The following is a 14,852-nucleotide window of genomic DNA, read 5'->3' as shown; positions in this document are numbered from 1 at the left end:
GTATATTAAAAAATGCATATGTTCCAATGGAAATGGTCATTTTTGTATCTTTGTTAAGTCATTCCAATAAAAACTTTTAATAGAAGAGGGAAAGAATACTTAGGAGAGGAAACCTATTAAAATTTGTAGTTGTCTTGATAATAAGAACTTTATGCAAAAGAGAAACTGTGTACTTTTTTCTTTTCTTTTTTAGTTAAAAATATTGACAAAAAGAATGCATCTTCCAGTAACATTCTAAGCTTCTATAGAGGTCCTTGTTTTATGTGCAATTTTTTGCATATAACATTACATGCTTTAAAAATTAAACTGATTCAAATTCTGGCCTGAATTGTATTTATACCAATACAAATCTAAGCAAACTTCACTGAGATGTCTATTATTCAGGTTGGGTATTAAGAAAAAGTTTTTCTTAGAAAAAGTGGTGAGGCATTGGAACAGGCTGCAATAGAAGGTGGTGGAGACACGGTCACTGGAGGTGTTCCAGACATGTGTAGGTGTTGCATTGAATGACGTGATACAGTGGTATGGTGGTGATGGGTTGATAGCTGGATTACAAGATCTTAATGACACTATGATTGTATTAGTTACCAGTTGGAGTCTTGGCTACAAACGGGTAATTAGGGGAAGACATAAAAAGCTCAGGGAGATTTGTTCCTTTTACTAAAATGATTATGTAATTAGGACAAAAGCAATAGTGTTTTAGGCTGTGTGAAACATAGGCCTGCATTTTAAAGAATCCTAAGCATAGCATGAAATTTTCAAATTTCATTTTTCAAACTTACTATAAATAAATCTGAAAAGACATAGATCTGCTCTCTCCAGATGGGAGTTATGTTCAAACCAGCGGAAAATTTGAATGAAAGGTTGACTGTAAATACAATGAGCTCAGCTGTAGAGAAATGTTATTCAGATAACAGGTATAACAAAAGTGTGATATATTTGTGGCAGTAAACAAGAAATATCTGCATATATGAGATAAAACAGATTTTCTGTAAACCCCGAAGAACACTGTAAAAAAAGTGACAGCCCAATTGAACATTCACTGATATATGCGCCATTCCAGCTTTAACAAAAACATGTTGTTTTTTTTTTAATTACTTAAGGCACTGTTTCATCTTTTTTTCCTTAACAAGCAAGCACCAAATGAACTTTCTTAAAAGCTGCAGCACTAAAGCAAAGATAGTTTTTGTCACTGTCTTGCTATGCCTATAGAATTATCCTGCGTATCTGTTGTTCAACCACAGAAAAACTAGTAGGAAACAAAGAGGCTTAAACAGCCATGAAAAGGAATGACTGCTAGTAAATCATAAGTGCTATGGAAAGAAGAAAGCCAAGAATAATGGAGAGTATTACTCAAGTAATTACTATTTGCTTGCAGTTAGATATCTGTAATCTTGTGTCCTAATCCCTAAAGTAACCAGAGATCTGTTGAGTGCTAAAAAATCTTTTTCATGGGCTTTACCCCTAGTCTGATGAGGGAGGGTGTTACACACACCGGTCATGCAGCTCCTACCAAGACCCTCTATCCAGGTTCGCTGTATTTTAAGTGCAAAACAGGTGGGCAGAAAATAATAAGCTGTATACAAAGATCCTTACTCCTTTGTCCAGCCTTCTTTAAAATCAATAGGAAAAAAAAAAAATCCTCTTGGATTAGATACCAAATACTTTGTAATTTGCCATTCAGATGTCATATAAGGCAGACATATACCATGAACATGAAAGCAATTTTGATGTTGGAATAGTTCTCTTACTGTCAGTCTCAAAAAAAGGAAATAAAAACAAACACCTAACATTTACTGAGCTGATAGCCATACCTGTCTTTCCAGATCAGAACACAGCTCTCCTATTTGTGTTCTTGCTGGCAACAAGCAATCCTCCAGTGCTGCCACTTGTTCTGTAACCTTTCTTCTTCAGCTGTTACACTGATCCCATTCAATAAAATGTGATCCACATTACAAGGAGATATTTTTTTTTAATTATCAGAGAGCATTATTTTTACTAATTATTTTCTTTCAGTAATTGTCTTCTGCCTCTAAAAGTAGCAGGTTACCTAGAATGTTTCTCATCAGATAATAACTAATGACTTCAGTCCTGGTAACTGTGATCTGAATTTTATCTGAATTTGTTTTGTGCTGCAGTTTTCCGTACATTAAGACTTAAGGCCTAATTCTGTGAAAGCTTTTACAGCTCTACAGGGAGTCAGTGCCCTTTCTAGTTTGTTCTTACTTCAGCTGATTTTAAAAACACTGTTTTGAATTGAAAAAAAAATTTATATATATATATTTATTTATTTATTTATTTTTTATTATTTATTTTTATTTTTATTTTTTTTTAAATTTAATTTTATTTTTTTTCTGGCACCTGAACATGAAGCCAAAAAATGATAAGGGGAAGAGGAAAACTCAACTTCTGTCTTTTTGTAAAGATGGGACGCATTCACATGAGAGCACAGATTAAGTGGTTTTGAGCTTCCTTTGCTCTCCTGCTCTTGCAGAACTTTGATCAGGCTTACAGCATTATCCTGTAGGGACAGACTTGTCTTTAAAGGCTTTAATTTTTAATCAACAAAACTTTCACAGTAGCCTGCATGATTCCTAGCAGTCTGGCCACTATAAAGTATCTCAGCATAAGATGAAAATCTGCCCAAGAAGCAAATTACTGTTCTCCGTAATCCTGCAGCAAGGCTGCTGCTGGAACTGGAGTCAGTTTGTTTCAAGTGAGGTTGGCTATTTTTACACTGCACTAGGGTAACATGGTTACATTTTATGAAGTCCATCAGGATGCGTTAAAAGGCTTTTGTCAACAGAATACCACCCTGATGTATTTGGAAAAGATTCATGATGACAGGAGATAGAGCTAATTAAAACGACAACTAAGCAATTGAACTGTGCATTGCCAAAAAAATCCAACCAGTTGCCTTGTCAATTAGAAGGAAGTTCAGTCTCACATATGGGAGGCCTACAGCCTGAGTGACAAGTCTCACTTAATAGAACACAAAATCCCTGCGTGAGAAAATAACTACAGATTTTATTAGAAAAAATTAGAAAATTTATTAGAAAAAAAAAAAAAAAAAGTAGAAATAGCAGAAATGGATGCCATTTCTGTACACACTTCTGTACACATTCTACACCAGTCATGATGACTCTCCCAATAAGGAACCATCCATTTTACAGATAGCACAAACCAGAGAGCTGTACTGACCCTTGTATCAGTTCTGGATAACTCTACAAACTGGTTTAACCTAATAACTTCCATTCAAGGCCTTTCTACCTCATTCACATTCCTCATTCAGGTTGGATATTAGGAAGAATTTCTTCTCAGGAGTGGTAATGCATTGGAACAGGCTGCCCCGGGAAGTAAGTGGTGGAGTTAATGGCCCTGGAAGTGTTTAAGAAAAGGGGGGATGTAGCACTTAGGGACATGTTTTAGTGGGCAACACTGGTGACAGGTGGGCAGTTGGATTAGATGATCTCAGACGTCTTTTCCAACCTTAATAATTCTCTAGTTATATGATTCTTCACTGGTCAAAAATAGCAAATGATAAAGCCTTGTCTGCCCCAAAGCATCACGTGGCAATACTTTTGACATATGATGAGATGGACAGAATTTCCATTTAATTATTGAACAGTCACCGTACAGTACTGATTTACATGTATCAGGACTTTGATCAAAGCCCCTAAAGTTGATACAAAGGTTGATCACTTTGTATTTGCAGTGTATTATTATGAGCAAATGAGAACTTTGCAGACAAACTTATACTTTACTACTTTTCTCTCAGCAAGATCAATACCAGTTGCTGGGTCCTTTTTATGAGCTCTACTGTGAATCAAACTGTTTTCTTCTTTTTATCTACGGAATTTCTTATTAGTAGTTATTTTTAAGTAAGATGTTGGTTTCTCACATGCCTCATGGAAATAAAGGAAAATGTGAAAAACATCTACTGGAAAAATCTCCATACTTCAGCAGGCCCAGAGGATTTAATAATCAGCATGAGATTTTCTTCCTGAATTAATGACTCTTTTGTTTTAAAAAAGAATATCAATACTAAGCAAACAAACCAAAAAATAAGACACATTTGCTTCTCATTCTCAGTGTTTATTTTTGGAAGTCTTCCAGAATTATCTTTTGACTGTGCTGACATGGGCTAAGAAACAGTCACTAGCTTCAGTATTTCTAGAAGGGCCTTGGGAATTTATTTACTTATTTATTTACTTTTTACAGGGAGGAGACAGTATTCCTTCTTTTTTTTTTTCCCTCTCCTCAAAAAGCAGATGGCAAGTTGAAGGCTGTTTCACTGACTTTGACATCTGTCCAGAAGCGTATCAGCAAACGGTTACAGGGAGAGGGACAAAAACCTTCTGGTAGAGTCTTTAAAATCAGAAGGGAAAAAACGTAAAGTGTTATCCTTTCCTAGCAGAAATCTTCTGGTTTTGCTCCTTCAAAGTATTGCACTCTCTCCTCAAAATTCATGTTGGCTGAAGCTTCCAAAACAAATACATATCTGCTTCATTTCCATCTGCTGATGCACTTGGGTGTAGAAACTTAGCAGAAGATATGGCCAATTACAGGTTTACTCAGCCTGTAAGTCATGGCGTATTTCAACAAACACAAGTCCTATTCTGTCTTCCATCTACCATGAGGACCCAACAAGAAGTTAGCAGCTCTGGCTTGCAGGACCTTGTAATTCATTTCTGATCACAATTATGGAGAACACAGTCTTTTTTCCTTTAAACCAAAAAGAAAATGGGATGGCATGGGTAAAATTTAAAACCTTACATCAGTTTGACATGGAGCACTGCTCTTTGCATTCCCTCCACACAACACCCAATTCGCTTGTCAGCTGGCCTATGGCCAGCAGTGGCTGCTGCCAGCTGGAACAGGAGAGGGTTTAAGTGAGCATGAGAGCAGGAGAGCAAGACTAGAAGTGTTGTCCATGAAGCACTATCAACTCAAGCCCATTTCATGCTTGCAAGGACTGAAAAAACAGTTTAAACCAAAATTTATGGTAGATAAAGAAAGGAAATTCTGGCTGATTGTCTGGGTCAACTAGAGTAAGGTTCAACAAATCAGATAAGTGGAGAGCTTCATCAGTTTACTTAATGAGAAAAGGTTCACAGCAGTGACAGGGTGGCATACTTTGTAAGAGGTTTTAAAAAAAATGGAAGAGCAAGAAAAAAGGTAGTTTAGTATCTCAAAATAACCTTGTCAGCATTTGTTCTTGGAGTTTGAGGACTTTGAACTATCTGCAAATGATAAATAGTCTGAAAAGCAAAGGAATTACGGAGAGAAGATCTTCATCTTAAGTCTCAGGTGTACTGTATAAAGAGCCTTACACTGTGCAAGCATTCGAAGAACTGGTGATGTGGCTGAAGGCTATTACTTACAGGATCAAATACCAAACAAAACAAAAAGCAAATAACAAAGAAATACAAACTACCTCCCTGGGTAAGAAAGTGGATCTTGCCTTTTTTCAATATGTTTTATGCTTTCTTTGTCTTTACCGAATTCACTCTTGAATTGCTCAGTGCAAGAAGACATTATAAGAATTTCATAGTAAGAATTCTCCCTACCGCAACAGCGTCATATTCAAAGGGAGATCTGTGACAATTACCATTGATGGAAATGCATGCAAGAGATCAACAAGCAGATACACCTCAGTTTAGTTTAGGAGTGATTTCACTTTCAGTTAGATGAATGTCGTGTTTAACCCAGTAGGCAGCTAAGCACCATGCAGCCATTTGCTCACTCGCCCCACAATAGAGAGAATGGGAGAGAAAACTCACAGGTTGAGAGTTTTACAGGACAGAAAAGGAAGGGAAACTAATAATAATAATAAAAGAATATACAAAACAAGTGATGCACAATGTAATTGCTCACCACCCACTGACCAATGCCCAGCCAGTCCCTGAGTAGCAGCAACTCCTGCTGGCCAACACCCTCAAGTTTTACTGTCCAGCATGATGCCGTATAATATGAGGCATCCTTTTGGCTGGCTTGGGTCAGCTGCCTTGGTTCTGTTCCCTCCCAGCTCCTTGTGCCCCCAAACCTTTTCTGGCAGGGCTGTGCAAGAGGCAGAAAAGACCTTGACTTAGAGTAAGCACTGCTCTGCCACAACAAACATATCAGTGTGTTATCAACACTACTGTCATCTTAAGTCCAAAACATAGACCCATACCAGATACTAAGAAGAAAATTAACTCTATTCCCACCAAAACCAGGACAATAACTTAACAGAGATTTCTCTGCATTATATAAACACCACATGTTTTCAATGCCAGGTCTTAAGCACTTAATGTGTTTCTAAATTTATTATTAATGACCAGAGTTAACATAATGCAAAAAATGTTTTAGACAATAATAAAAACAGTTAGTGTCCTGTGATGAACATAATCTAGATACAATCCAAGCTGGAGCACACTAACTCTTAATAGCAATCTGAGAGTGTGCTGATAAAGACCAATAAACATGCAGAGAATCTGAATGCTGACAGATACAACCTACAAGAACAATGAATGGTACCTCTAGAATTAAATACATCTATTCCACTTCTGCCTCTTGAAAACTCCATTTGTCTTATATTACTGAGCTAGATAAGATAAAATCCAAGTCCAGGCGATCATAAGCACAAAGACTTTTTTAAAAGGAGATGGTTTTCTGCTGTAAGATAACGATTGAGAGTTAAGAAAAGTTTAAAGTACTGGCATAGCATGAAAATGCATTACATAAAGTAATCCCAATACTACAACTTACCTCTTCCCTATGATTCTTTATCGGCATGCAGAGAATACTCTGAGTCTTGTACCCTGTGATCTGGTCAACTTCTGCATTGAATCTTGGATCCTGATAGAAGAGAAAAATATGATCATTTGAATATTTGCCTTTTTTAAAAGTTGTAATACTCTGATATCTGAATTGTTATACATGAGAGCAAAGGTTCCATTACTACCTAATAGTTTTACAAAGTTGTTATTAACTGCATTTTCAAAGAAAAAAAAAAAAAGTGGATCTTGAGTGCTGGTGGATAAATACAATTGCCAGACAGAGAAAACAAACAAACAAACAAACAAACAAACAAACAAAACAAAACAAAACTTTTAAATTATAATTAATGTATGTATTTATCTCCAATACAGCTTTTATCATTGAGAGGAAATTACAGAAATATACAGAAAGACGTGTGGCCACAGAAAAACAAAGTTTCGTGAAGATGGTCAGTCTTTTTGCCTTACTCTGTTCCATCTTGGTTGTTTTTTTAAGCCCAATGTTGTTATGAAACCGTGATTTTCTAAAATCTCATTATCTATTTCTAAAGGCTCCTGTCTTTCCTCTAGTAATTCATTTCAAATTGAGCTCCATGACCCAATTCAAGGAGAAACTTGATTTGTATCAACCAATAAATTTTTAAAAATTCCATCACCCCTAAATTCAAAGCACAAAATAAATACATCCAAAGATTCTGGAAGTAAGTGATGTTAGGATGAAGTGTAAGAGTAGTCTTCTCCCACTGCTGGATTCCCTTCCTTGTTTTCATCTAGCCTTGTATTAAGTTAGGCAAATTATAGAGTCTTATTTTATTTGGAAGACTGCTATACGGTTCAGGCCCTCATCCTGGTCTTTTTCGTTCCACTCCTACTCCTTATGCCTTTGATAAAATCAAATCCTTAAAACTGTTTTCTGTTGTAAGACTATGCTTTTTCAGACAATTACACTCATAATTTCATTCATTTTGCTGCAGAAACCTAAACATTTACTTGTTCAAAGCTAGAAGTGCAAACAGTAATGTGCACATAAATGGTTAAGGCCGAAAATCTGACTGCTAATAAAAAAGTTAAATAATTTATTTTGAAGTTATCATTCCAGTTGCATTAGTCACAGCTCCAAGTTTCTGCATCTGTGTATATGCGTAATATATGTACTATAATTGGAAATTTACTGTCTGCTTTCCATCTTCACTGGTGTATGTCAGTATAGCTCCAAATACATACACTAAAATGACAATATTACATCAGCTGATAATATGGCTTTTTCTAGTTTCAGCAATAGTTGATGACAGATTTTCTTGGTTTACCTCATATGCATTCTTGATGTTCAGAGGCTGGCCTATAGCAGCTACGTGGCCCACTATGCCCTTATTCCACTCTAGGCGAATGCAGTTATTTGAAGCTTCTTCTAGGGTAGAACCTTCAGCCACATCAAACAGCCTGCTTACAAGAAACTTCTCGTTAGAGCTATCCTCACAGACCAAGAACAGGGAATAGCGATCAGCAGCTATAAGCTCATGGATATGTAGGAAAATTTTATGGCAAAGTGCTGTGACATCCAAATGACTAGAAATGTCTTTCACAAGTTCTAAAAGCCTTGAGCACCGATCCCCTGCACTGGTCCCAGTCCTTGGAGATTGCAGAGGCATCTGTTCCTTCTTTTCAGAGCCAGAGAGGAAGCTTACTGCTCCTACTGAGTCCTTGACAAAAATTGGCCTTAAGGGTCTGTCAAACTCTGAAGCAGAGATTTTCCTTGCTGGTGTTCCAGAGTTGGTGGTCTCAGGGCAGGCAGGCTGGTGACAAGCACAGGATTCACTCTGAGACTTGGTCCCCTCCTTGCAGACAGGGATGGTATGAATTCTCTCAGCAAACCATGCATTAACCATTTCTCTGTATAACAAAAATAAAATACAGTAAATAATGTAAGTTAAAAATCTTCTGGAACTAATACATTTTGAAGAAGACACCGCAAAGAGGATAAGTTTAAACATTTTCATACTGTGAACACGAATGCACCTTTAGAGATCCTCTCTACCGATATTCTCCTATTTTAGGCAGCACTTAGCCTATGTTAAGTGGTACTGTTCTATCCCCCATAAAAAGAAAACTCTTTCTCCTTAAGGAAATAACTGAATAGGCAGAGGAAGACTGCCTATTATGTGTCTCTCAGAATACAGAAGATCAAAACATTACACTAATTTTGTTCTTGAAATTTATAATTTCAATTATTTTAAAAATGAAACTGAAAAATCTATGAATTGATTTATAAAATGTATAGGTGAATAAAGACAAAACTGCCGGTTTTAATTCTACTTTTCTACCTTGATTTATCTGTAAGCACACATATCATCAATAACATAGTATACTTTTTCTTATCAGTGTAATATTCACTCTAATATTTTTCTTGTCCAAAATTTATTGATTCATTTTAATACAGGGCTTTTTATTTCATTTTCTCTGTTACAAGGCTTCCTCACAGCACATGATCTGCTCTCGGTAAAAGTATTTTTTTCTGAATTATATAATGTTTGATCCTATGAACAGCAAATATCTTATTAAAACGTCTGATCTCTTGGAAACCTTTCATGGTGGTCATGTTTTAAATTTGGGATATTTTTTATTTGCTCAGCAGACCACAGGAATTTCAAGAGTGAAGCTGAATGAAACCATGGAAATTTATCAGGTTAGTCAGCCGGTGATCGGTTACAGGCATCAGCATATGCTAAATATGCGGAGCTTAGCACATGGCCTTTCTTTTATTAAACTATGTCGTAGAATGCAACACCGTAAGTCAGTTGCTAATTGATAATTCAGAGAAATGTAATTGATTAAAATCTAAAACACACCAATATTATATTTATCTGTAAGCAATCCAAAACAGAAAACTTATCTGTCTTTCATTGAGTAGGTTTGAAAGAATTTCTCAGATTTTACAATTGTGTACAAATCATAGGCCTCAGCTGCAGGCAAACATGCTATGAAAAACTAAAATGAGTTGGGTAATTGTGTGACTATAAAAAGAGCACCTGGCATAAGAAAGTCATGATGTTACTGCACACATTCCACCTCTGTGTGGACTACCTAGAAATTCTTCTTTCTCCTCCAAAACTGTTTAGTTGAGGCAGATCTAATTTAACAAAGCATTGTAAAACTATTTCTTCTCTTATTCACACTAATACCAGACCAAATAAACACATTTTTTTGTATTTATGTATGGTGTCCTGATTATGCAAAACTTTACTCAGATGGTTAATATCATTCATAGCCCTAGTGATCTTCATAGAATCATAGAATCACAGAATGGCCTGGGTTGAAAAGGACTACTGTGATCATCAAGTTTCAACCCCCTGTTATATGCAGGGTCACCAACTACCAGATCAGGCTGTGTAGAGCCACATCCAGCCTGGCCTTGAATGCCTCCAGGGATGGGGCATCCACAACCTACTTGGGCAACCTGTTCCAGTGTGTCACCACCCTCTGAGTGAAAAACTTCCTCCTAATATCTAACCGAAACCTCCCCTGTCTCAGTTTAAAACCATTCCTCCTTGTCCTATCACTATCAACCCATATAAGCAGTCATTCCATTATATTCTCCCTTCAAGTACTGGAAGGCCGCAATAAGATCTCCTCGGAGCCTTCTCCAAGCTAAAGAAGCCCAGTTCCCTCAACCTTTCCTCATAGGAGATGTGCTCCAGCCCTCTGATCTTCTTAGTGGTCCTCCTATGGACCCGCTTCAAGAGCTCCACATCCTTCCTGTACTGGGGGTCCCAGGCCTCCTCAATGCAGTACTGCAGATGGTGCCTCACAAGAGCAGAGCAGAGGGGGAAAATCACCTCCATCTCCCTCCTGGCCACCCCTTTTTTAATGCAGCCCAGAACACAGTTGGCCTTCTGGGCTGCAAGCACACACTGATGGCTCATGTCCAGCTTCTTGTCTACCAGGACTCCCTTGTCCTTCTCTGCGGGGCTGCTCTCAAGGATATCTTCCCCCAGTTTGTATAAATATCTGGGACTGCCCTGGCCCAAGTGCAACACCTTGCACTTGGCCTTGTTGAACCCCATTAGGTTCACAAGGGCTCACTTCTCCAGCCTGTCCAGGTCCCTCTGAATGGCTTCCCTTCCCTCCTATGTGTTGACTGCACCACTCAGCTTGGTGTCATCTGCAAACTTGCTGAGCATGCACTCAATGCCATCTTTGTCACTGATAAAGATGCTGAAGAGCACCAATCCCAAGATTGACCCCTGAGAGACACTGCTCATGACCAGCCTCCACCCAGACATAGAACCATTAATCACAGCCCTTTGGCTGAGACCAGTCAACCAGTTCTTAATCCATCGAACAGTCCATCTTTCAAATCCATATCTCTCCAATTTAGAAAGGAGGATGTGGTGAGGGACCATGTCAAAGGCTTTGCAGAAGGCCAGGTAGATGACATCCATATCTTAAATGCTGAATGTCCATTGTAGTCATGTAAGACATTTGTGAATTTTCTGACGATGAGAGCATTGAGTTTCATAGAATTATAGAACTGTTTGAGTTGGAAGGTACCATAAAAGGTCATCTAGTCCAGCTCCCAACTCTTTAGTTGTAAGGGTCTTTGTCCAAAGCCACTAAATGAAATATTGGACAGCATTAAGGCAGTGAGAGATTTGCCTCTGAGTTCCACAGAGCTAGGATTTCATTCCTTGTTTTTCCATTTTCCATAAAGCTCCTGAAAAAGTGCTTGCTATAGCAGTAATACAGCTCAATCAACAGCTATTATAACTTTCCCAGCAATCTAAAGCTAATCCAATTATTGGAAATGTTATGCCAATAAATACAATGAAATTCCGTTGTTATACTGAGTGAGTTTTAGTTCATTGCTTAGTTACTTATTATTCAAGGACATAAACTCTGTTGTTTTTTTTAAATTATATTAATAAAAACTACTGATGATCTGTTTTAGTTACAGCAGTAATATATACTTTTTGTAAAATCACCTCATTCAAACATTTCTTTCAATGAAGAAACATAAGGAACATTTGATGTATTAATAAGATTTTGATTTTAACAAGTTTACTCTATGGTACTTACGCAGCATAAATACTAAATATGGGAGTTGTGAACATATATTGCTGAAATACATAATATACATAAGGTAATACCACATTTGCAAAAGTTGTTTCAATTGAGAATCAAAATAATTTATAGCATTCATTCATTTTATAACATTTGAAATCTTCATTTTCAAATTGAATGAAAAAGCAGAATAAAAATTAGTGCTGGAAATGACTAAAAATATCCTTAAGAAAAATAAAAATGTCAATGGAAAAGTGGAAAAAATGTGTAAGTAAACCCAGTACAACTTCTAATATAAGTGCTAATAACTTTGTATCATACATACTATATTATATTTCAAGGTTGGTTTGCTTTCTGAGGTTTTGTTTTTTTTTAACTTGTTTGTTTTTATATGAATCTCCTCAAAAGAAGCAATTACTTCAAAATCTTAGCTTTTTCTAAACAAAAGAAAGCATCTAGCACTAAGGTTTCAGGTAAGAACCTGAAAATATGAGCTGAGTACATTTAAAACTTCAAACACAGGAAGATAAGTAGATAATAATCAATAGTTTGACAAGAAGTCTTGTGAGTTGAGCCAATTTCATGTTCATATGGGCTGACTTGAGTTTTGAACACTGAGGACTGCTGCTGGTGTAAAATAAGATTTATATGTGACTGTAATAACTCAGTCTGAGATGGAGAGAGCTTTCTTAAACTAGCCAGTGATTAGATAGAGGAAGCTGTATGCTTTGTCTATGTGTGTTTTATTAATGGATTGGTGTGAATCTGTACTGTTGTTCTCAGTGACAGCATTTTTTTTTAGAGGAATCTGGTTATCTACTTACTTATATATAGGAATATGAAATGCTATTATTTTGGTTAGCTCTGATTTACATTGAATTTACATAGGTGCGTGTGTTGATATAAGGCACGAGGCAGAGAACGATTCAGGTACCCTGTATGGAAAAGTAAAAACTAAAGCAGAATTTCAGTCTGTCTTGAAACTTGCCCTTTCATTTATTTTTGAGTGTTGTGTAACGATGTCTTCTGGCTTGAATAATGTAGTAAGAATAAAAAGTAAAACCAGTACATTCTGAATTCTAATACCTATTCTCAAACTGTGGACATGAAATAATTTAGTTTTTACTTCTTTGGCTTTTTGCTCCGTAAAATAAGCACTCTAATGTTTCTCTGTCTTCTGGAGGTTATTGAAGGATGTGGAACATAACTGTAAAACCTTTCCAGTGAAAGTAATTGCATTTCTTTAATAAGGTCTGGCTACTTGTTAGCCATCTGCAGTACTTATGAAGTGCTTTGACATTGAACAGAACTGTATTTGGAGCTTCATAATTATGAGTAACATATTCCTTTACCCCTTAATGCCTCTTAGATGATGGTCCAATAGACAGCCAACACAGTGTGCAGTTCTCAAAGAGCTCTGTAGGTTAACAGTAACAACAACAAAATCTTTACCTATAGTTTTTAAAGCGTGGTTTTGAACTTCAAACCATTTAAGTATTTTAGTTTAGGCAACAGGAAAGCTGTTCAAATTCAGCTGGAATAAGAACAGCTGACCTTTTACTGAACACTGTTAACAAGGAAACTATTTAGCTCCTTTTACATACAGATGCAGGAAGAAGAACAGCATCTCACATTAACCAATGTATTCTAGTTGCATGTGGAGTCTAAGAGATGAAGTCCTGAGAAGTGTTGACAATCTATCCTATTTAACAATGCATGACAAAAGTATTACTACTAATAACTATTTTCTCAGCAAAGAGTCAGCACAACAGATCCAATACTAGACACATACTGAGCCACAAGTGAGATGACTGAACTGGAAATTAGTAACCAATGTTATTTATTACCAAGATGTTATTTTGAAAGGACAACGTGAAGAAACAAACACGCTTGACTATTCTATTCACATGAGAAGCCTTCAGTTAACATTGGCATTGTTAAGAGCTGATAGTAAGGGTCGTGGTGAAATTAAGCTTAGAAGTTACAGCACATTAATCAGAAGGACATACTGAATTTTAGTGATCTACACAACTAGTTAAAATCATGCAGAGTTTCCTTCACAGCAAAGCTTTTCAATCACTACAGACTGGGGAGTTTAGGATATCTGCACTCTTTCCCATGTACAGCATACATCCTTTTATGCACTACAGTCCTGTACTGTAGTTTGAGCTTCCACTTGAGAAAGCTATGGTTTATCCTAGAATTCATAAGCAGGAATAGTTTACTATGAAGAAAAATTCTTTAGTTACTTAAAACAGACAAACCTGGTCTTTCCTTTACAAAATACAGTTTCAAGGGACCGTGATAATACCGACTGCCGAATCTGGAAGGTGACCTCATTGAGCAGACGATAAATTCTGAGAAATTTTTCAGAGAGTTATAAAGCAAATGAAAACACAGCAGAAGATGAAACATTTGAAGAAAGAAAAAGACTACTGTGAGATTTATGTGATTCTTCTCCCTATCATCACTTGTATCCAACCACACGTGTATAATCTGCGTTACATTATCCCTTGAGAACTTCAGAATACCTCAGGTTCTCTGGCCCTGCTGTATTAAGCTGTACAGAAAGTGGATCTATCCTCAAAAGGAAGAGGTTTCTGAGATGAATAAACAAACAAACAAAAAATGAAAATCAGAAGTTGAGAAAACATAGAGACAGATCGGTCATGCAGAAGAGAATACAGACCTGAAAGGAACCCCAGCTTGCTTTCTTTTCTGTGCCCTATCAGTCAAAGCATGCTGATCTAATTACTCACAGACTAGGAATATTAAGTAATTTCTTGTACCCTTCTTTGCATCACTGTGATTGTCTTCAGAATACACAGCGCATTTCCCAAAACGCTATGACCAACAAAAAAGCACCTGGTAAAGATGTTCAAAGAGTAACAGCCAAATGATAAGTGCCTTGCACACATGTAACCATACTACATATTTAAGGCCATACAAATGTGACCATTCAGCAAGCATTAAGTATGTTTTGAGAAAAAGTGGAAAAACAACACAAAAGTAATACTGAGAATCAACTATGAT

At 36.7% G+C, this 14,852-nt stretch overlaps 1 protein-coding gene and 1 long non-coding RNA gene across 8 annotated transcripts in view; one reads left to right on the top strand and one right to left on the bottom strand.

The window, feature by feature from the left end:
• Positions 1–14,852, top strand: part of LOC107313554 — a 114,936-nt gene that overhangs the window by 48,536 nt on the left and 51,548 nt on the right. For 2 of the 3 annotated variants that reach the window (XR_001555058.2, XR_001555059.2), the window contains exon 4: positions 9,391–9,444. This is a non-coding gene — a long non-coding RNA (uncharacterized LOC107313554). Of the gene's footprint in view, positions 1–9,390; positions 9,445–14,108; positions 14,252–14,852 lie in introns of those variants that run through there. The other variant, XR_001555057.2, reaches the window with a different exon arrangement.
• PDE5A (phosphodiesterase 5A) overlaps positions 1–14,852 on the bottom strand; it is a 60,857-nt gene that overhangs the window by 36,952 nt on the left and 9,053 nt on the right. For all 5 annotated transcript variants that reach the window (XM_015861889.2, XM_015861891.2, XM_015861893.2 and 2 more), the window contains exons 2-3: positions 8,069–8,651; positions 6,751–6,840 (exon numbers count right to left, since the gene is read on the bottom strand). In XM_015861889.2, the coding sequence (XP_015717375.1) occupies positions 6,751–6,840; positions 8,069–8,651 (673 nt within the window). The remainder of the gene's footprint in view (positions 1–6,750; positions 6,841–8,068; positions 8,652–14,852) is intronic.

Source organism: Coturnix japonica, chromosome 4 (genome assembly GCF_001577835.2).
Source record: "Coturnix japonica isolate 7356 chromosome 4, Coturnix japonica 2.1, whole genome shotgun sequence".
Taxonomy (NCBI): Eukaryota; Metazoa; Chordata; class Aves; order Galliformes; family Phasianidae; genus Coturnix; species Coturnix japonica.
Note: the sequence above shows the minus strand (reverse complement) of the source record. Positions and strands in the feature narration are given on the sequence as shown.